Genomic DNA, 22,562 nt, shown 5'->3' on the forward strand with positions numbered 1-22,562 from the left:
CCCGCCACCAAGCCCAGAGACAGGGCTATTTTCTGTAGAGACAGGGTCTCACTGTGTTGCCCAGGCTAGTCTGTCTGTCTTTTTTTTTTTTTTGAGATGGAGTCTTGCTCTCTCCCCCAGGCTGGAGTGCAGTGGCTTCATCTCGGCTCACTGCAAACTCCGCCTCCCAGGTTCATGCCATTCTCCTGCCTCAGCCCCACCGAGTATCTGGGACTACAGGTGCCCACCACCACGCCTGGCTAATTTTTTGTATTTTTTTTTGGTAGAGTCGGGGTTTCACCATGTTAGCCAGGATGGTCTCGATCTCCTGACCTCGTGATTCACCTGCCTCGGTCTCCCAAAGTGCTAGGATTACAGGCTGCCCAAGCTAGTCTTAAACTCTTGAGTTCAATTGATCCTCCTGCCTCAGCTTCTCAAAGTGTTGGGATTACTGGTGTGAGTCACTGTATCTGACCAGATTTTCTACAAATAAAGTTTCTAGTCTCTTTTATTTCGCATAGGTTATAAGAGTAACTTTTCTTTCTTTTTCTTTTCTTTTTTAACAACCATTCCTAAACAATTAAAAAGGCCTGTCATCTTAAAACTCATAATTCAAAAGTGTGAAAAAATATGTTATTATCTGCATTATGAATGGATTCTTACACTTACAAAATACTTTAGTAAATTTCTTCAAGTGAAAAATTTCTCCAATGTTTTTCTAGATTAATAAATATTTGGATAAGAAGAAAGCTTCAATTACATTTAATTCAGCAAGTCTTTATTGGTGATCTATTTACTATGCTAGTATATAAAAATATAATATTAGGATTCCACGCTAGTGGAATAATTTTAAAAAAAGAACTAAAGGAAACCATGTAATTGTAATTGTTCAATGGGTACGTAATTTGAATCACAAATATTTGACAGCTCCTTCTTTTAATAATGTACTTATGCATAATAAAAGATATATTTTATTGGACTAAATTCTGGACTATTCCTACAAGTGATTTCATTGCATTAAACTTGATCATTTTCCCCATCTGCATAAAATCTTCCAATGGATTCCCATTGATCTCAGGATAAAATTTAAATCTTGATCCTGAGGACCAATCCAGGCGTTTCTCTACCACTGTGGTCCCTTCCTAAACCTGCAGTCTAGCAGTAGGGTACTGATGTTCCTAGGTTCACTGGGCTCACCCCAGTCACTGTATCTTCTCATGTATTGATCCCACTGCCATCTTGTTTTTTTTTTGATATGGAGTCTCACTCTGTCACCCAGGCTGGAGTGCAGTGGCACGATCTTGGCTCACTGCAACCTCCTCCTCCTGGGTTCAAGCGATTCTCCGGCCTCAGCTTCCTGAGTAGCTGGGACTACAGGCATGTGCCACCACACCCGGCTAATTTTTGTATCTTTAGTAGAGACGGGGTTTCACTTGGTTGGCTAGGCTGGTCTTGAACTCCTGACCTCAGGTGATCCACCTGCCTTGTCCTCCCATTGTCATCTTGGAGCACTTAATCTATAGGGCCTTGCACAGAGCCTGGGACACAGGGAGTACTTAATCATATTGCTGATGGCCTGGTGGACTGACTCAATGAATGCTGTAGAACCACTCAAGCTTTTATAGAGCTTAGGATCTGTCTCATTTGTTCTCCTAAGTTGGGGAGGACAGTATTTAGCTGTTGTTTGTTTAAGAGGTAGGGTATTGCCATAAAAGAAACACTGGGCTAGGATTTGGGAGAGTCCCAGCTTTCACCCTTGTTAATTGGTTAACAGGGGACTAATTGTTTACCCGGTCTGGGTTCTTCATCTGCACAATGAGGAACTTGTCTGAAGCATCCTGATCTCCAGCTCTAACTTCAGTGGTCTTTATCTTCCCCATTCATATTCTTGGTGGTGTTTAGTCTCTTCCCCTAACCTCACCCATGGCCTTTTAAAAATATTTCCTTTTGTAAGAAATTGCCTATGGACTAATATCAGCAACCTGTGTGACGATCTGTGGGAATAGCAGTCCAAAACCCAGGCTTTATGTTAGCCAAGGCTTAAAGGTTAACACAGATGGGAAAGAGAGAACTCAAAAACCCAAGCATTTGATTCATTAGTCAATCTGGCCATCCTTCACAGTGTCTTTCTGTACAGTCATCGGGAAAATACAAACTAGAAGCTGTTAATTCACAGCTGAATTTTCTGGCCAAAGGTCTCCTAGCTAAAAAGCCAGACTACTGGCAAAATGCTAAGTATTTTTTAGCGGCATGTTGCTAATATCATAACTAATTTCTTTCTCATGATCTATGATTTGATATTGATATTTGGAGCATTTTGAAATGGTTAGAGCTCTTTTCGTAGGTATCTTGCTTTCACCTTGCTAAACTCTTCCTGATATGGTTAATAATAACATTAGCAACTGGTACGGTTTGGCTGTGTGTCCCCACCAATTCCCATCTTGAATTGGAATCCCCATAATCCCTACGTGCTGAGAACAGGACCTTGGATCATGGGAGTGGTTTCCCCCATGCTGTTCTCACGATAGTGAGTGAGTTCTCATGAGATTTGGTGCTTTTATAAGGGACTCTTCCCCCTTTACTTGCACTTCCCTCTCCTGCCACCTTGTGAGGAAGGTGCCTGCTTCCCCTTTGTCTTCTGCCATGATTGTAAGTTTCCTGAGGCCTCCCCAGCTATACGGAACTGTGGGTCAATCAAGCCTCTTTCCTTTATAAATTACCCAGTCTCAGGGAAGTTCGTCATAGCAGTATAAGAATGGACTAGTACAGCGATAGATGCTAAAAATTGCAACTCAGCAGCGTAAGAAATACCTAATATGCACCTCCCTTGCACCTCCTGCTTAACTTCTGCAGTTTCTTCCCAACGTAATAGCTATGCACTTTATATTAGTAGCCACAGATTATATTTATTTTTGTAGAGACAGGGTCTCACAATGTTGCTCAGGCTGGTTTCAAACTCTTGCGCTAAAGCTGTCTTCCCACCTTGGCCTCCCAAAGTGTTGGGATTACAGGCGTGAGCCACTGCTCCTGACCAACCACATACCTTCTTGTTTCCTTTTGATCACAGCTGCTTCAAATGCTTGAAACTGCTCAATAAAGCCCCAGAACAGATTCCCCTCTTAGCATCTCCAGCCACTAGTCAATCCTCAAAGATTCCTTGAGTCCAATTTACCAGCTGCTTTATCCACCTGCAACCTCATTGCTGAGGGCTTTGGCAGATTCCTGTCCTTGTGTCCTGCCCTGCCTGCTAATTCCCAAACAATCCTCCCATCCAGCCTCTCCACCTTATGAAAATCCAGGCCAACCCCATTTTTGGGCTGAATCAAAAAATTCAGAAATTCCATATCAAGTCCCCACAGCACTGGTCAGCAGAGGAGAATGATGAAAACTGCTGTCTCTTGTCAGGAGGTTCCGATGGGACTTCCCTAAGTGTGTCACCTATTAGAACCGCTTCTCAGTGTCCCTCAGACATTTTCTGTTACCTTGCCAATGAATACTTCAATTTTTTTTCCAACTAGGGTGGAAAAAAAAAAAAAAAACTTGAATTTTCATTTCCTGTTTAACTTGTGATGAAAAAAAAAGAGCCCTGGAAATTTAACTACGGATAAAAATAGCTTCAGTATCTTAAAGCCATTAAGTGAACATAAAAGGGCTCTTTGTGATCTCAGGTATCTGAAACCTGGCATCTGCCACCGTTCCTCTGTCCTCATCCAGAGGCAAGGCGTTCTGAACACGGATTCCACGCTTAATGGCACCTTGAGAGTAAGTGCTCCCAGGTGCCCATCAAACCTGTCACTCCCAACAGCTGTTGCTAAGTGATGACTTGTCCCTCCACCCTCTGCTGCTTTTTGCATAAACAGGTCTGCAGAGTTGTGCCAGGAGAGTCTTCCAAGGCTGGGTGTGCTGTGCCCCCATCCATGCCCACATCGAGTCACTCTCACCTGGCTTTGCTGTGCCCGTTCCAGCATTCCTCCTCGTTAGACGTGCCCGCTGTCACGCTCTCGTCCTTGCAGATGGTGTAGGGTAACGCCGACCAGACCTTTTTAGAGAGCTTCAATTTCTCTTTTATGTCTGTGACCTGATCAAGAAACCAAGGAAAGCAAGTGAGTATTCTGCTCAGGATTTGCCCATTTCTACACAAGGACGTACACAGGCGAAGGTTATAGAACCTGTGATGTGACCAGCAGGAACTCTAACAGTTTTAAGAGAGAGACACCACACTGCAGGGTTTATTGCCTGGGAAAGCCTCCTTTCCTCTCCCTCAGTCCTCCTCTAGCCGACAGTTCTCAGGTAATTGGCTTTTTGTTTTCCATCTTTTCTGTCCTTCAATCCTTTGAATTAAAAACTTACGAAGCATCACGCCTGGCTTCGGGTCCCTCTCATGCTGAGAGTCCCTACTGCGAACACCCCAAGTATAGTCTCTAGAATTCATTTGCTTGCATGTCAGACAACCGTACCAAAACAAATGCACCAAGAGATAAATACTTTTCCCAATGGACTCCTTGTTTCTGCAAAAAATAAATATTGCCACTAATTCAGCTGCTGGTACTTCTGCTCTGGTGCAAATGACAGGCCCTTAGAGCACACACATGGGTGGTAAGCAATAAACCAAACCCTCTGAAAAATCTCTAGAACTGAAAGAGAAGTCATTCTAAATATGGGTAAGTGTAAAATTCACAGCCCTGTGGATGGATGGCCGGGAAAAGCTTAGTGCCAGCATCTTAAGTGTCTTCAGGCTGAACACTGACTTTTCACTTGCAGAAAGGGTAGGGAGAGGAATTTAATTTCATTTTGGCTTCATAATGAACATTGGGAAAGTCCAGAGATGGCTGGAATGCATCTGTTATGAATTGAATTCTTTTCCTCCCTTTAACATGTTAAGTTTCTAACCCTTGGTACCTCAGAATGTGACTTTACTCTGAGATAGGGTCATTACAGAGATAAATAAGTTAAAGTGAAGTCACGTGGGTGGGCCCTCACTCAGTATGATGTGTGCTTATAAAAAGGGGAAATTTGAGCACAGAGACACGCACAGAGGAAAGATAATATGAAGAGACACAGGAAGAAGATGCTTATTTACAAGCCAAGGAGAGAGGCTTAGAACGGATCCTTTCCTCTCAGACCTCAGAAGGAACCAACCCGGCCGACACCTTGATTTCAGACTTCCAGCCCCAGAACTGTGGGACAGTAAATGTCTGCTGTTTTAAGCAACTCAGTTTGTGGTACTTTGTTATGATGGCCTTAGCAAACAAATATAGATGCAAAGAAGCGTTGAGTCAACATTTGATGGGGAATGGGATATTTACAGAATCTCAAAGTACCTAGTAACACAGTTGCTTATTAATTACAAATGGAAAACTAGTAATTTTACAGTGTGGAAACTTGGCAGGCTGCCACCTTCGCCGAATGATCAAGCAAGGGGACAAATTGGTCATGTGTTCCCCCTGATGTGATGTGCCAAGACAGACACGTCACTCAGGCCGCCCCAAATTCATAATCTGAATCTCATCATGGGAACACACCAGACAAACCGAGACTGAGGGGGCATTCTGAAAACCAGCTGGCCTCTACTCATCAACAGTGTCCATCATAAAAGACAAGACAAAGCTGAAGAGTCCTTCCAGATTAAGAATAAGAGACGTGATAGCTAAATGCAGGCAGAGGGCTCTGGACTAAATGCTAGGTCGGAAGGATAATTGCCAATAAAAGGCATTATTGTGATAGTGGGCAAAATTTGTATGCTGGCTCTCTATTAGATAATAGCATTATGTTAGTGTTAAATTTCCTGAATATAAAATCATACTGTGGTAACACAGGAGAATGCTGTACTCTCGGGAGATACACGCTGGAGGGTTTAAAATGAAAGGGGTATAGTTTCCACAACTTGCTCTACAACAGCTCAGTAAAAATCAAGAATAACAATAAATATACAGATGTATAAACAAAAAGAGAAAAGGTAAATGTGACAACTTTCTAATATCTGGTAAATCTAAATGAAGAGTATAAAATTTTTCAAAACAAATGCAACTTTCCGTAAGTTTGACTATTTTTTTCTTCCAAAATAAACCACGTGAAAAACAATTCCTCACATTGTATTTGTTCTGCGTAGTGTCACTTTGGTGCCCTAACCTCCACTGAAGGTGTCCCCACAAGACCACTCATTCTCACTCTTGTCAAGACAATCCTCAGAGACAGAAATACATGTGATATATTTCCATCTGGTTCAGAAGATGACCACCACCTTTAGGTCTGAAATGCTGTCAGGTTTATTCTCTCCCATAGTAAAACAAACTAAGAACGAGCACTCTCTTTCTGCTTATTTTGCACTACAATCCTACCTCCAGGTTATGGGAATCTAAACCAGATACACAGATTTTGAGACTCAGAGAAAGAACAAAGTCGCATGCCGTCCTACAGGTGTCTCCTTTCGGTATGTGCAGAATTTAATGGTGGATGTTGCACTGCTCATTCTTTAAATCATTCTCAAACGCTGTCTCCTTCGGAGTGCATTCTCGGGTCCCAGGTTAGATTGAGATTCAGCTTTCTGCACTGCCCAGTGCCCTCCTGATGATTCTAAGTACTGACCACTCGAAACTCTAATAATTGGCTTATTTTTCTGATTCTCCTTTAGACAACATGCTTCTTGTTGGCAGAAGTAGGGTTGTAATTTATCTTTATCCACAGTGTCCAGTATGGATCAAGCGACTAATCATCCAAATTTGCCACAACTTAGGGGATTCCAGGGTGACGAGTTTTCAGCATTAAAATGGGAACATCCCAGGTAAACCAGGATGAGTTGGTCACACAGGTCTAAGCACACAGTAGGTGCTCAATAAATGTTGGTGAAGACAATGGATTGAATTGTCCCATTCTATTACAAGGTCATAGACTATGGTTAACACAAATTAGCTGGGGTCACAATACTGTGTGTTCATCCTCCCAAAAGGGGTGGGAGACAACTGTGGGATTGTATTTGGCTAAGTGAGGAGCCCATCACGGGGATGTGGGTTTCCTCTCATTGTTCACCGCAGCACATTTATAATCAGAGTATGTTCCCTCTGGCATTTTGGTAGCTGTGCGTTTTCATTGTGCAATTGCAGGAGATAACATCAAAGGAGCAGTGAGAAATGTAAATGCTGTTTTAACATTCTGCAGGGAAACACTGGCCAACTCACCTGCAGACGGTGACGGCGAGGCAGACGGCTGAAAACATGGACACTATTAGCCACTGGAAAAGAACATGCCTTTGATTCATTTATGTATGAATAATTGCAGTTTATTTTTCAGTATCAGGAAGGCCTTTCAATTTGCACATAATTTAGAAATATTTTTCTCATTTTAGTTATTGATATTTCTGAATAATATATGTAACTGCTCTGCTGTAGCTCCAGACATGAGGTGTCTTTTTTTTTCCTGGAAACTTAAGCGTACACAACTGTGAATTAAGCTTTCTGTTAACAAGCACTCTTAGTACAAATATATTACTGACAATGACAGTGAGCTCTAATTCATTAATAACACACCAGATGGGAACAAAGACTTGGGACAACATACAATATTTGTAACAATTTCCTTTCTCTGATTCCTGAATGAGCTATTCTAGGAAAAATGAACTCTTGCCAATACTTGTGAATGGTATTTACCATCGCTCCAATATTGTTTCAGTAATGCTGTAATATTAGTAATCCCAGTAATATTTAAGTATTACTTTTTTCATCTATGCTATTTGATAGATTCTGGAAGTTAAACAACTCCTGTTATGTCTCTGGAATCCGATCCAAACATATACTGTTGGGGTCCATAGGGAAAACATGAGCCCTCTTTTAGGATTTATCTGAAGTTGATTCTGAGTTCTGATAATTGCAACTCCTAATGTCAGCAGAGACAAACACTCCTAGTTTAAGAGTCAAAAGGCCCATGAACACTTGACTCTATTAGGAAGAGAGGGTGCCCTTCTCATACCTACCATTATAGTACTGTAAAATTAGGCTAAAGAGGGAGAAGGTGACAAGGTGGAATGATTGCTAAAAACAAAGAGATGAGCAAAGTCAACGAGCAGAAAGAACTATCTAAGTCCTCTTCTATGACAAATTTACCTAAGAAGTAATCTTGCTCCAAATATTTCACCGGAATCCCATCAAGTTCCTGACTTAAAAAAATCAGTTTACAGGAAATACTGGCAATAGAGGAAAAAACTAAGTAACACCGTAAATAATCAGACACATCTAGTAATGAGATATTATATAAGACAACTGGCCTTTAATGCTTCAAAAGAGGGCAGGTGAAAGAAGAAAGCAAGAAAGTAAGCAAGCAAGAAACAAAGAGAGAGAAAGAAAGAGAAGAAAAAAAGCGGGAGGAAGGAAGGAAGGAAGGAGGAAAGGAAGGAAAGAAGGAAGGAAGGAAAAGGAAGGAAGGAAGAGAAACTGACCCCTGGATTTGGAGGTAGGGACCCAGCTGTAAGTAAGAGCTTTGATAATTTTGAATGTAGAATAAATAGTAGTTGATATCATTGAATAACTGCTAATTTTCTTAAGTGTGATCATGATGTCATGGCTGTATAGGAGACTGTGCTTGCTTTTAGGAGATTCACACTGACATACTTAGGGATAATGTGTCACTGCATCTTTTACTTACTTGAAAATAGCAAAACAGTCAACCATTATTGAATCTGTATGAGGGTTATATGGATGTTCATTTTACTATCTTTTCCCCACCATTTCAATACTGAAAAAGTTACAAATAATGAAAAGTTGGGAAAGAGATAAGACTTTGTGGTTAGGGCTCATGGCTTTTAAGAGCCTTCCTGGGTTCAGCACAGGGCAGTATTTGACTCAAAGAAATGGGGATTAACTGTGAGCTTTCATTGAGCTGAGGCCCTCATGTGCATTCGATCTTCACAACTCTGACGGTGCTAAATAAGTATCATTACGCCCTTATACAAAAAGGAAACAGGCCTCAGAAAGGCTAAAAAACTTGCCACATATCTAGTTAATGATGGAGATGAGATTCAAATTCAAATGCAGATTCTGCAATCATTACTCTTAACCACTAGGCCTACTATGACCATAGTTGATAACCTTGGTTTTTGAAGTATGTGTGTTGGGTTGGTGGCAGGAGTGTGTGTGCATCTCTGGGGGTGTGCAAGACATTCAGTGTGATTCAGGATTAGAATTCCTATTTCTATTTTTAAGTATAAAAATACAAGAGGAATTAAGCTTTCCTAATATTTAATCTAGAGATTGATATTTCAACCAGTCCATACAGGGATGGCTATTTCTCAAGTACCCCAAGGACAGAGTAAGACTTTCATAGTGGGGAGGGGCAGCAGTGGCACCTCCACCACCATGAACTTGCTGCTGGTGTACTGATGCAGCATATGTACTGGCTAAGGCATTCATGGATTAGATTAATTAGTTTTAATTAATGGAATAGGACTTAAATCACTTTTAAAAAGAAACTGTGGATTTCTTTCATTTAAAACAAAGCAAGCACAAGTAAACAATACAATGGCAGGCATAATATTCCTCTTATTCTTGATACATCTGGAACATTACAAAATAGAAATAAAAAAGAATATATTTTTCTCATCTTTCAAAACATTCTGTTTTTATGTAAATTTCATCAGGTACAGAATGTGTTAATTCGGTAGTGCTTATATTACAATTTATGTATAAATATTTATAGGTATTCTGGTTGTCTGTCATCCAGAATATTTTGCTGATAGAGGTGCAAGACCAAAAATATTTGCAGATCACCAGTCTACAGCACAGGGACTCATACCATATCTTTTAAATCTGTGACTTAGCAAGTAAAAATTCAGTAACATTCAATGAAATCTGTTTAATGAGACAAGAAAATGTAGTACAGTTTAGAAAAAGTTCCAAAACATTGGTTAAATAAGAAAAAAGGCTTTTGTGGCTAGTATTCCTTCATTAAACACTTCTAACGTGCCTTTTATAAGACAGGTTTTACAGTAGACTCTGGGAATGCAAAATATGACTTGTACACAGTTGCTATCCTTGAAGGGTTTGTAGCACTGTCTAGCGGGGGTAACTGATGCGGAACAAACATTATAGTCCTAGCTAAGCAAAGGGCTGTGGGAGCACATATTAATTTGTCTGGAAATTCCCTTCCAGGGAACACCACCATATTCCTTCTCAAGCAAATAAGGCTTCGCTGCTATTTGTTCTTTTGTGGTTGCTGAACTCTTGTCATGGGAAAGATTAGGAAGCAGAATAATTAATAATTTTCATCCAGGGATCAAAAACAAAAATAATGCATTACAGCCTCCCAAGTTTTAACCTCCAAGAACAGGATGATTTTGTCCATGTAGAAGCAATGGCTTTTAGCCACCACTCTGATCTTTAGCTACTCATTTGCTAAAGAACAGCTGTACTTTCTTGGCTCCCAGGGAATAACTGCTCCACAGCCACAGACTCAGTAAACAGAGCTTTGTGTGTACCAGTGCTTAATAAACATTTGTCAAATGAATAAATACACGAACAGCATTGCTGATGATCTGCTAAGGGAAGTAAGATTTCAAAAATGATTGATTACCTGCCAGCAACGGCTTTCCAAATGTAACTTTAGAGAGTAAAGGAGGCATGGACAAATTCGTTCAGGTTTTTAGCGGGGGGGAAAAAAAACACCAAAACACCAAAACTCATTTTCCTTGACCCGATTACCCCCAGAGGAAGAGAGAGATCTCAGATGATCCCCTCTATCTTCTCATTAGCATTTCAGACTCCTGTTGTCTTAAATGTCATTCTAGTTGTAATTTACACAGGTAAGATGGACACCTGGGGGACCTCAAAAACAATCTTGGCTTAAGGAAAAAGCATGAGAATTTAACTAAAAATGGAAAAAATCCCAGCTTAAAGGGTCTTTGCAATCCTCATAAACACATTCCACCACCTTCCCTTTGGTTTTCTAAGCAGGTGACCTGTTGAATTCTGAGTTGTTGTGTTTGTGAACTCCATTATTGCTTTTGTATCCCATGTGAATTCTCTGATGAGACATATTTGACTTTCTCCTTCAGTCCATGGCTGTCTACCCAACCACAGGAGGTCACAAGTCCATCTACCCTGGACCCTTTATTTCCTCTGGATCTTTCCTGAGCAGTCACTGTGAGAAGGCCACCTGCCGTTTTCCCTCAACCATCCCTGGATGCAAATCCACCTCACTGGCTACATGTTGTGTGCACCTGGCTCAACACCCTATTTGTTCCTGACTTCAGAAAGTTTCGATGTGCCCATTTCATCACGATGAAAGCATAATGTAACCAGATGTAAATAATATATACCATATCTTTAGAAAAATATGATGAATATTTAAAGGACTACACTCTAAATAATAAATATTGAAGAAAAAAAAACCAATGTGAATATTTTATAGGCTGGAGGTCATTGGTAAGCTTTGGAAAACAATCTGTTTAAAGAAATGAAGGCAGGCTGGTTTTTGCTCAGGGACAAGGCCATTTTACTTGGTCAAGAGAAAGTCACCATACACAAAACAATTTTTGCTACCTAAGAGTTTGATATAATCCAGTTTTGGAGACAGTGACCTCATCTAACTTTACTGTAGAGAGGAATGGTCTTTTTTGACAGCACCGAGTCATTTGATTCACCATGTGAGCCCGCATCAGAATTCAAGTCATGCATACTCCTTCAGTAATCAAACAAGGTCTGTGAATGTACCTGTTCACAGCTTCTCTCACTCCCTCGGGAAACACATGCACTCTGGAGGACGGCATTTATAGTTCCTAAGTCTCAGATAGAATATTACTTTTTCTGATGTGGCCACATATCTATAAACACAATCTCCCTCCTTCACATTCTTAGAGCAAGTAATCCATATCTTCTGATAATGGCTTTTAGCACTGTCTTCACTAGAACATCAGTTTTCCATTTATTCTGAGTTTATGAAACTCTTTGGTGTCATTTTTCATGTCTCAGATTGGCCCCTCTATAATGTAATGTTTGGGTAGGTTTTGTAAGGCTTGGTGGAGAAATTGCTCGTACTAATAACATGTTTTCTTTTAGGAAACTTCTAGATAAGTCTTGGGGATGATAGCAGGTTTCTGTGGAATGCAGTTTGTCAGTGACCCTAAAGCTGACTTTGACCATGTTACACCCAGCACTTTACAGAGTCCTCAAGACACTATTCAACCTAAAACCACTCCGACATTTTGGGCTCTATCATGTGTTTCCAAGGAGTCCAATGATAACTTCTAGTCTGTTTCCACATGACATATATTTTCGCGGTGGTGTGGTACTTTTTATTTTTTTGTTCTTATTTTTTTGAGACAGAGTCTTGTTCTGTCGCCAGGCTGGAGCGCAGTGGTGCAATCTCGGCTCACTGCAACCCCCGCCTCCCGGGTTCACGCCATTCTCCTGCCTCAGCCTCCCGAGTAGCTGGGACTACAGACATGTGCCACCATGCCCAGCTAATTTTTGTAGTTTCAGTAGAGATGGGGTTTCACCACGTTGGCCAGGGTGGTCTTGATCTCTTGACCTCATGATCCACCCACCTCAGCCTCCCAAAGTGCTGGGATTACAGGCGTGAGCCACGGCGCCCGGACAGTACTTATAACATTACTCCCAAGGTGACAAACACACGTTTCATAGGAAAGACTAAGAAGGATATAAAAATTTTTTTTTAAAGTAAGAAGTGAATCTTTGAAGGTCTGAAAACACAATGCTTAGTTTTGTTGAGTTTCATAGAGAACTGGCAATGGCTTGAAAAGTTCAGTCTGAGTAATCCTGTCTGGTTTTAGGCTTGTAATTTCTTGGCTAGCTGATCACACCATATTAAGGGCATGCATTCTCCTGAAAACACTGATGGGGTCCTTTTCAGGTAAAATGCTGGTCCTCAAATAGGGATAAATGTGGGAGACATCAGAAATATCTTCCTACTGCTGTTCAGGTTAGATTTTTGCAGCAGATTTTTTTTTTTTTTTTTTTTTTTTGAGACGGAGTCTCGCTCTGTCGCCCAGGCTGGAGTGCAGTGGCTGGATCTCAGCTCACTGCAAGCTCCTCCTCCCGGGTTCACACCATTCTCTTGCCTCAGCCTCCCGAGTAGCTGGGACCACAGGCGCCCGCCACCTCACCGGCTAGTTTTTTTTTGTGTATATTTTAGTAGAGATGGGGTTTCATCGGGTTGGCCAGGATGGTCTCGATCTCCTGACCTCATGATCCGCCCATCTTGGCCTCCCAAAGTGCTGGGATTACAGGCTTGAGCCACCGCGCCCGGCCTGCAGCAGATTTTAAGAAAACAACAAAAACTTTCAAATCTTCGTGTTTGTACCTAATGTCCTGATTGTGCCTCACTCCCTATGGCATTACATTTTAGGCATGTGAGTGCAGTAGGCATCCTACACGTCCTTGAGAGATGACACAGTCTGACATTAAACTAATATCTACTGAATTCAGTAGTGAAAAGAAAAACACAAGAATTCATTTGTTCCTTGGGAAGCCAGACCAAGTCAAAGTATTACTTTGCACCAAGGTACCTAAAATGTGGCACTATTTACTTTTCAAGACTGAAAAATAGAAATGATTTCAAGGAGTAGTTTTATTGCTGAACCATGGAATTTAGAGGCTTAGCAGAGCTCTCACGGTCAGTCCGATGCTTCTAGAGCATTCTTGACAGGCTCATCTAGGCTCTATTTAAATGTTTCTAATGACAGATATAAATGAAGGAGGCCTTAGGATTTGCTGTTTTGACCTAAGCCAAGTCATCTCCCCTTGCTAGGCACTTCTGGGTCTTTATGGACAGGGCTTGAGTACACAGCAGAAACACATTCTTATTCTTTCTCCTCACTTGGCATTGAGACTGAGCCCTCAACTTTTCTCTCTTGCCTGGCTTTGTTCCTTTGCAAGCACTACCTGGTTTCAAATTCGGAGAGTGGATTCTATATTTCTCTGCCTAGCCCTTGGTAAATGCTCCTTTGGATTCATTTCTGACCAAAGGTCTGTCCCATCTGCTCTCTTGCTCTCTGGTTTGGAGAACAGCTGTATCCTCCTTGGTGGCTAACTTTGGCCTCTATCTTTTTTCAGGCATTATTTTTGCTGTATAGAGGCAGACATCCCCAGGGAACTTGCCATGATTTAGAGCATGGATTGTGACAAGTGCTGATTCTAAATTAGGTCATTAGATAAGCAGTCTTCATAATGCTGGATCAGAAGATCTCAGGTGAGCTTTCAAAAGAAGAGAATGAATTCAGTATTTCTAGCAGTTATATAAGGCACCTTGAAGCATTTTGGATATTTTATTTTAAATCTGACCTCTGCTCCCACCATCATCTATTCTATCATCATTATGGAATGAAACCTTTTGGAAGTTCTTTGTGGTTTGAAAGGCAAATTTCCTCCATATTTCCTGAATTTCCTGATATAGCTAACAAGATGATGCTAGTGGCATAGGATTGACCCCTTTGTATAGGACTAACCTGGAAATTAGCCCTGATTTGGAAAACTGCCAGAGAGCACTCCAATTATTTAATAGCCCAATTTTGCTAATGTGAAAAAAGTTTAATGTTTGAACACTTAGTTTTGCTGAAAAATTCAGATTCTTTGCCAACTCTTATTTCAAATGTACAACCCCTTCATAGGGCCTTTGAAATACTTAGGAAACCCATACAGAATTTCCATCTCTATTTCTACCTGTGATTGGCATAACACAGTGATTTCGTGAAGCTCATAGCTACCTGAAGGTACTCTGAAAATATTGAAATTTCATCTTTAGGGAATGAAATCCAGGACAAGTAAGTCTGCTAATTAAAAGAGGGGGAGGAGGCATCGCAAAGCATTTCAATTCAAGTTTAGGCATTCCTGAATATTTTAGAGTTCGTTATTTAATTCCAGCAGTTCGGTGGCTTTATTCTTCCACACCAAAACTCAGAAATAGACGTGCATTCTGGTCTCTTTCTCTGAAGCCTACAGACATTTGGAACTTACCGGGAAACAGGAAACACCTTTTGCTCACCCAAGAGTGGTGTCATTGGGCATGATATCTTACTTATCTTAAGTGAGATATTGCAAGCATTATTCCGTCCAACAGCAAGAGTAACCACAAAGATGTGCACACATTGGAAAAGTAATTTAGATGCAGCATAGGAAAGTATTCAGCAAGTGGTAGGTGGAAATCAGATTTATCTAAATTCTAAAGCCATTTAGGGTACAGACGGGTTGCCATAAATCTTCAATGGAATAGGCAACCAAAAGCATATAAATGTCTTTTGGGCATGTATGATTTGATTTATACTTAACTATATAGACTTGCATTGTGTGGTGCATAATAAATGCTACTTTTAAATTTCTTATGTTATATTTATGCTATAATTCAATGATCTGCCTTTTTTCTTCCTGGGTTTAACTGGGAACTGGTTCAAGTTCAAATACCAAAGATTTCAGCCTAAGAGATGAGATACTAGTAAATACCTCTAAGAATGTAAACCACTGCACCCATGGCTGTCTATGAACTTTTACTCAAGCGTAGAGTCTGTACATTGGAGAGAAGAGTATAATTTAGTTGAAAGTCTTCCTATGGGTTTCAACTTAGGACCTCCCCAGAATACGTGCTCATAGAGATCCCTTCGGTTTTACCTACCATAGAGATTTGCCCATTCATCGTGGGTGTGGACTTCCCTCCCAGCTGCAGGGGACATAGGGGCAGGGCCTCTGTCCTTTGTGTTCACCACTTCCTAGCAGATGTGTGTCCCGTCGCCTAGCGCAGTGCCTGGTTTTTGGTTGTACTCAATAGATAGCGAATGAACAAACGAACAATTGGCAGAGTAGGTAGAAGGGCAAGTTCAAATTCTGGGTCTTCAAATGAAATTGTAAATGAAATGTAAATTGTACATGGCCTTACTTGCAAAATAAATTATTGACATAGGGAAGGGCATCTTCCTTGTAAGCTTCCCTATATTACAGATAATTGGTTGTTTAGGGTCTATTTATGAACAGTCACTCCAACGAAACACCCCCATCCCCACACACATCTGCACACAGGCAGGCACACACACTTGATTCGTATCTATAACGTACTGGGCCTTTTTAAGGTCCTGGGCATACAGCGATTTAAAGGACATGGTCCTGCCTTCAACTAACCACCCAGTGGAGGAAAGATATATACATGAAATGAGCATTAAAAATGGCTCACATGTTTAAGGGTTGTAGGGTGTGAGAAGTAAAATCAATATTTTACAATAAGGGAGAAAGTGGAAACTTAAGTTCATACATTGCTAGGGCACTTGGAACTGGAAGTACTTAATGAGTACAAATGTCACCATGGGGACATATGGCACTGGGGGACTAAACTGCATTCTTTCTTGCAAATCAAGTTCTTACCCCTGTGAGGTAAATTACCTGTTCCTGAGAGCCATCTGGTTAGCTTAAAGACCCAATTTACCCCATGGGGCACCAACCAGGGAGTACCATTTACTCCTCTTATGATTAGACCCAAGTGACATAACTTTGCTTGGCTTTCACCTTTGCATCATAAGCATCCAATAACCTACATAGGTCCTCTTAGTCTCCTACAAGCTGCAGAGGTGTCATAGGCAGCCCACTTTAGCTCCAGTGGGAGAGAAAACAACCTGTAAAATGGCAAAATGGCCATCCGGTTGGAAGAAGCAATGAGAGCCTAATGGCAGCAATATCCAACAGAAACATAGTATGAGCCACAAAGGAGCTACAGGTATCTTTTTACATTTTCTAGTTGCCACATTGAAAAAAAAGTAAGTTGAAGCTAATTTCAATGTTATGTTTTGTTGAACACAACTTATTCAAAACACTGTTTCAATATATAGTAAACACGAAACATTTAAATGAGATATTGTATGTTCTTTATTCTTTTCTGGTACTAAGTCTTTAAAGACTAGTTTGTATTTTATACTTACAATCCACCTCAATTCATTCCACCAGACATCTCCGTTGCTCAATAGTCACACATGGCTAGTAGCTGCCACGTCAGATGGCACAGGTTTCAAAATCTGTTGTGGGTTTTTCACTTAGAGCACATTTCAGTTCTGCCTACAGCACATCCCTATGGTCAACAGCCTTGTGTGGCTGCTGGCTACCGGACTGAGAGCACGGTCTAACGTCCTTCCTAAGCACGTCAGGAGAGGGGGCCAGTTGCTACTGAGAGGGGTTGAGGGTGATTCCTAGGCTAGGGGTTGTTGTCTGAATGAGCTAAAGGCGGGTTCTTAGCTTAACATTAGAGTGTTCAGTATCTTCTTCTGAACTTTTTGAGTAGGTTGCATTTCAAAACAACAGAACTCATTTTTATCCTTTTTCTCTGACCTCACTCTCCTGCCCCTACTCCATACCCACAGTCAACTGTCCCAAGTACAGCAGGAAAGAACTGAATCGAATTTAGGTTACAGTAGAAGTCTGTTTGAATCCAGCCTATGTCTAGAATTGCTTCAGTTTATATAAATGGGAACATGTTCCATTCAGCTTTGTGACGTCCATCAAAATTTTGCCTATGAACAGATTTGTTTTGGCTCGTATTTATTTATTTTTACCAAAGTTTAATAATCATCCAGAAAAGTATACAAATCAGGTATCATCAGTTTGATGAATTTCTCACAGGATACTCATGCAATAAGACACCAGATATGTGGTGATTGTAATAAAGGAAAATATTTTTTAAAGTTTTGGTTGAATCTAGTGAGAACACATGGACACAGGAAGGGCAACATCACACACCAGGGCCTGTCGGGGGTTGGGGAGCAAGGGAAAGGAGAGCATTAGGACAAATACCTAATGCATATGGGGCTTAAAACCTAGATGATGAGTTGCTGGGTGCAGCAAACCACCATGGCACATGTATACCTATGTAACAAACCTGCAGGTTCTGCACATGTGTCCCAGAACTTAAAATAAAATTAAAAAAGGTTTTTGTTGAATCTAATTCTTTTCACAAGATTTCATTCTCTTGAAAATTAATTTTATCAAGTCATGGATATGCAGGGATTACAGATTACCAAAGAGCTGATTTTATTATTGATTTACTGTAACTTTGAGATTATAAATTGCTTCTAGGCTCTGGGCATGTACCTACATTTTAAAGGCAAAAGCTATCAAAAAGTCGATACAATGACTTGCTTAAAGCAGCCTGACATCTTTTCCTTCAAGGTGGTCCAGCCTCATCTGCGGGCCTTTAGAGACCACCTTCACTAAGACCACCAGGTGGCAGTGTTGTCCAATCTTTGTCCACCTTTCACCCCCTCTTACCAGTCTTATCCCCGAGAATAAAACTGTGGATTGTTCCACTGCATATAAAACTGACAACCCTGTTATTTTAAACTTGAAACTGACAGGCTGTTATTTTAATGAGGTCTACCAGAGCCAAGGTTAACCAAAGCTTTATTTCCCTACAAAATGTTAAGGCCACAGTTCTAAAAGGGGGCTGTGAAATTTTATGTTATTGATACTTTTTCTGACTGTACAAGTTTTAAGATATTTTTTGACAAGTAAAGCTACATGATGAATATAGACATATGTTTATGTATAATAGCCAAATTCTGTATTACAATTGCTTCAAATTTCTCCCGATAGGTCCTTTTACTCTAAGTTAGATTCCCTCTGACACAAAATTCTTTGTATCCATTTCAGTCTATTTTGAAGCAAAAGTATATATTTTTAGCACTTTGACTTTCCAGCTTAATGAGTCAAAGGACAATTTAAAACTTATTTCAATCTCATTAATATTCCAAAATGAAATCAAGTGTAGTATTTAATTCTTTATTTCTATGAAATAAGCTTAGATCCAGAACAGTAAAACTTAGAAAGGATTTTTTATAATAGGTACTCCTACAATGTGTGATGGTTAATGGCATTACAATTTATTTCCTTTCCCTTGAAATGTCTTTTTATGTTGATCAAGGAAGGATTTAAAGTCAGTTACTAACTGTGCCAATATTAAAAACATTAGAAACCACCTTTCCCAAGTGATTTTGCTAACATTTTTTGCACCCTTTAATCTGTTCCAAGCAATAATTTTAAACATGTAACCAACCTTCCTGTCTGAATTTATGCAGTAGATCCTGCAAATAATCCATTTCTACATTTACAAAATTTACTTGGAGTGATTATTGTCACTACTGATCCTTTGTCACAGGCCAAAGGTCTGTCCGCAAAAGGACTTTATAAGCTCTGGAGGAGCCTGCCTGGATTTCTGAAACTGGGCATCAAATAAATGAATTTCATGTTCAGTTATTATTAATTAGTGGCAATGCCCATTCACTTCGAGAAACATCTAATGCAAACATACTGTGTATAAAGAACTGTGCCTGGCAGACTAAGTTTATAAAACCAAGTTAGAAACAGTCCCTGTTCTCAGGATCAGCTACATAATTTGTAGAGCCCAGCGCAAAATGAAAATGCAGGGCTCCCTGTTTAAATATGATTAGGAATTTGAACGTGGCATTTACAGAGCGTCAGGTCCTTCTAAACACTGGGCCTTGTGCAACTATGCAGGTAGTATCCCGTGAAGCCTGCTTGTCTTCAAGAAGCTATGATCTAGTTGGGTTTTCCTGACCTGTACAACAAGGAGTAAGACAGGTGCTGTTACAAATTATGATAACAACAGTGATGGCTACCATTACCTATTAGACGCTCAGCAACTAAATCCATAATTGCCTCCAATTTGTAAAAAATGCTGAAAGGTAGCTGTTGATGTCTCAACTTTACAGATGCCATAACTGAGAATTGCATTTCTATGGTGACTTTTTTGTTTAGTGAGATGTCATCAAATCCTCACTAAGTGGCTGGCCCCATGCTAAACCTATCACTCCTATCTCATTGTTTAATCATCACAACCTCACACAAACAGTGAAGACACCGAGGAAGTGAAGAGTGAAGGCACTTGGCCTTGATCACACAGCACAAGTAGTAGGGCCTGATTTTGAGCCTTGGCAGTGGCGCCCCAGAGCCTGCAGTCTCAAATTAACCATTACAACAGAACTGGTGAACTGGAGAGTGTTAATGCATTTGAAAAGCCCTGTGCCTGTTGGTAGGTCCCACTCATTTCAAAAAAGATGGAAAATATATTTGCGGGGAGGAGGATAGCACTCTGGAAATCTTTGTACTCTTCCCTGAATTATCAGTCCATGTTAATGTTCTAGACCTTCTCCAACACCATTGTGATTCCAGCAGCCCTACAAACAATGTCCTGATTCTTGGCCTTTTTCTAACGCCACTATGGTTTGAGTAGCCTTTCCTAATTTTCTAGCCATTTCTAACAATGCCTATGGCTACAGCCCTCCAAACAAATATAAGACTACACATTTTTCAGGATAACATTTTAAATCAGCCCATCTTCCTTTAGGAAGTCCAAAGACAGATGAATCAAATGCTATTTGCCCAATTATGCTTCTGGTTATGTATAACAGTGGGTTATACTGTCCCTGAATCTATCAATCAGTCAATCAATCAATCAATCATCAATCATCGATCAATTGTCTATCATCTATCAGCAGAAATAATAATTTTCAGGTGGTGCTAAGAACATTCTAGATGCACAATACCATAAAACCTATGCCATTTCTCTAACAGGCAAGTGTGAAAAAAGGAAAGTCCTAAAATCTCCTCCTGGCTTGAAAATGGAAAAAGAGTTCCCCTTCTGGATTTTTTATTCATAAAACAGCACAGACCAACTCCTCCCCTGGGTTTCCATGACAAAGGGAGAGTTTTCCCACAGGGCTACACATGTAGGCTGGAAAGCCAGCCTCACATATTTAATGGTCTCTATCTAACAACACTGTATTAGAAATCCTCTCCTTGAGACTATTTCTCTTATGAAACGAAAAGTAGTAAAGAAAACAAAATTTTCACCACCTTGCCATAGGAACCCATGGGGACTTGACAGGGCTTTGCATTTTCCTATTACACTGTACTTGGGAATAAAGTTGAGAAGCCAGACGGTAAATCTGATTCAACCAAATCCAAAGCACTTGGAGGAATCACCTTTTTATTGCAGATAAGTATAAAACCGGTACTGGAAGCACACCGGAATCTTAAAGATCAAAAGCCAGGGGCTTTCTGTTAATAGATTTGGTAGCTAAGCAGTGGTACTTAGAGAATAGCCTTTATCTCTTCAAAAAAAAAAAAAGGTCTCAGCAAAAGGAGTTCTGAATGTAAATAATTAGAATGATTTGTGTCAAGTTAGCCTCAATGTTAGGTTGCTTTTCTATTCCTTCTTTGAAGTGCGTTATGTTTTATTCCTGATGCATTGGGAAGTCATGGTATAATTATCATGCTGGCATATGAGGTTACACTGTCAGTCTTTCTGAACACAATGGAAACCTAACCTCTCAATTTTTCCCCTAGGTTAATAAATATAAAATTCACTGATTTGATTTTTTGTATTTTTCTCATTAGAAGTTACTTCTGAATTTTTATACTATGCCATGGTGATCCATAAATCACAAATTCCAATATGCTTCATTCTCTTCATTCTTTTTAGTATAATTAAATGAAAGTTAAGCAGCCTTTTGAAAATAGTTTTCATTTTCTTATTTCTTCAAATTATTTCCTACGTGGAAAATCGACCTTCTTTTTCAAGCCAAATCACGAATATTTAAAAAAGACCTAGTGCATTTTCAATTGCTTCTTTTGTCCTCACAAAGGTAGGAGGGTTTTTCAAAGGTTTTTACAAAGATAACTGAAAGTGGGGTATTATTTATCCCAGTGCCTAAATGAGATATGCCACTAAGTTCCCCTTCTCCATTATTTATATGGTTGAGAAGACAGGACAAACTTCAAAGGAGCTAGAACTTATGTCCAGAACTTGGTTTTACTATTATTGCTCCGAAAAGGTGACTCCACAACAAGAAGAGACACTTAGAAATCTCTTTTGCTTGACATTTTATAAAGTTTTTTTTTTTTTTTTTTTTTTTAACAAAGCCATTAGAACAGGCTTTTCTAAAACATGATGAAAAAGAGGATTTCAGGAAAAACATGCTGAGTATCCTGGGAAATCATGGAAATTCTGTAGTCATCTTTACAAGGGAAAGAGCTTTTCCCTGATCGAAAATGGTGAAGGCATAGGTGGTCCTGGGGTTGCCATGCCGAGGTGTTCACACAATGTGCTCTCAGTACAGACACAGGTACTAGACCTGCAATCTGGAGATTGGCACTCTTAAACTTGCATCCCGCAACTTGTCCTGATACACGGGAAATCTGAAAACTCAGACCCCATGGGGTTAAAGAGTAGACAGTGTGATCTCTCCACGGCAAGCTCAACCCTGTGACTTCACTTGTTTTCTTTCTCTGAAAAGTCTTTTAATTTTCAGATTTAGTCTAGCTTTTCATATCCATCTTTTCACTTCTCCTAAGCCTATAGGTCAGGTTCTCATGGCCAATGAATCTAATTGCAGTAATTAAAAAAAAATCTGTCTTTATTTTCTTTACTTAATTTTTTGAATATGTAGTACTGCTGCCATGAATTAAATGGTCTTTCTCTTTTTTCTTCCTTTCCTTTCGTCTTTCTTTCCCTCCCTCCCTCCCTCCCTCCCTCCCTCCCTCCCTCCCTTCCTTCCTTCCTTCCTTCCTTCCTTCCTTCCTTCCTTCCTTCCT

General features: G+C 40.1%; 1 protein-coding gene across 1 annotated transcript in view; it reads right to left on the bottom strand.

Moving 5' to 3' along the window:
• LOC111546589 (glypican-6) overlaps positions 1-22,562 on the bottom strand; it is a 584,762-nt gene that overhangs the window by 21,192 nt on the left and 541,008 nt on the right. Inside the window, exon 5 of the mRNA XM_026446573.1 lies at positions 3,921-4,057. Coding sequence (XP_026302358.1) covers positions 3,921-4,057 — 137 coding nt within the window. The remainder of the gene's footprint in view (positions 1-3,920; positions 4,058-22,562) is intronic.

This window comes from Piliocolobus tephrosceles, chromosome X (assembly GCF_002776525.5).
Source record: "Piliocolobus tephrosceles isolate RC106 chromosome X, ASM277652v3, whole genome shotgun sequence".
Taxonomy (NCBI): Eukaryota; Metazoa; Chordata; class Mammalia; order Primates; family Cercopithecidae; genus Piliocolobus; species Piliocolobus tephrosceles.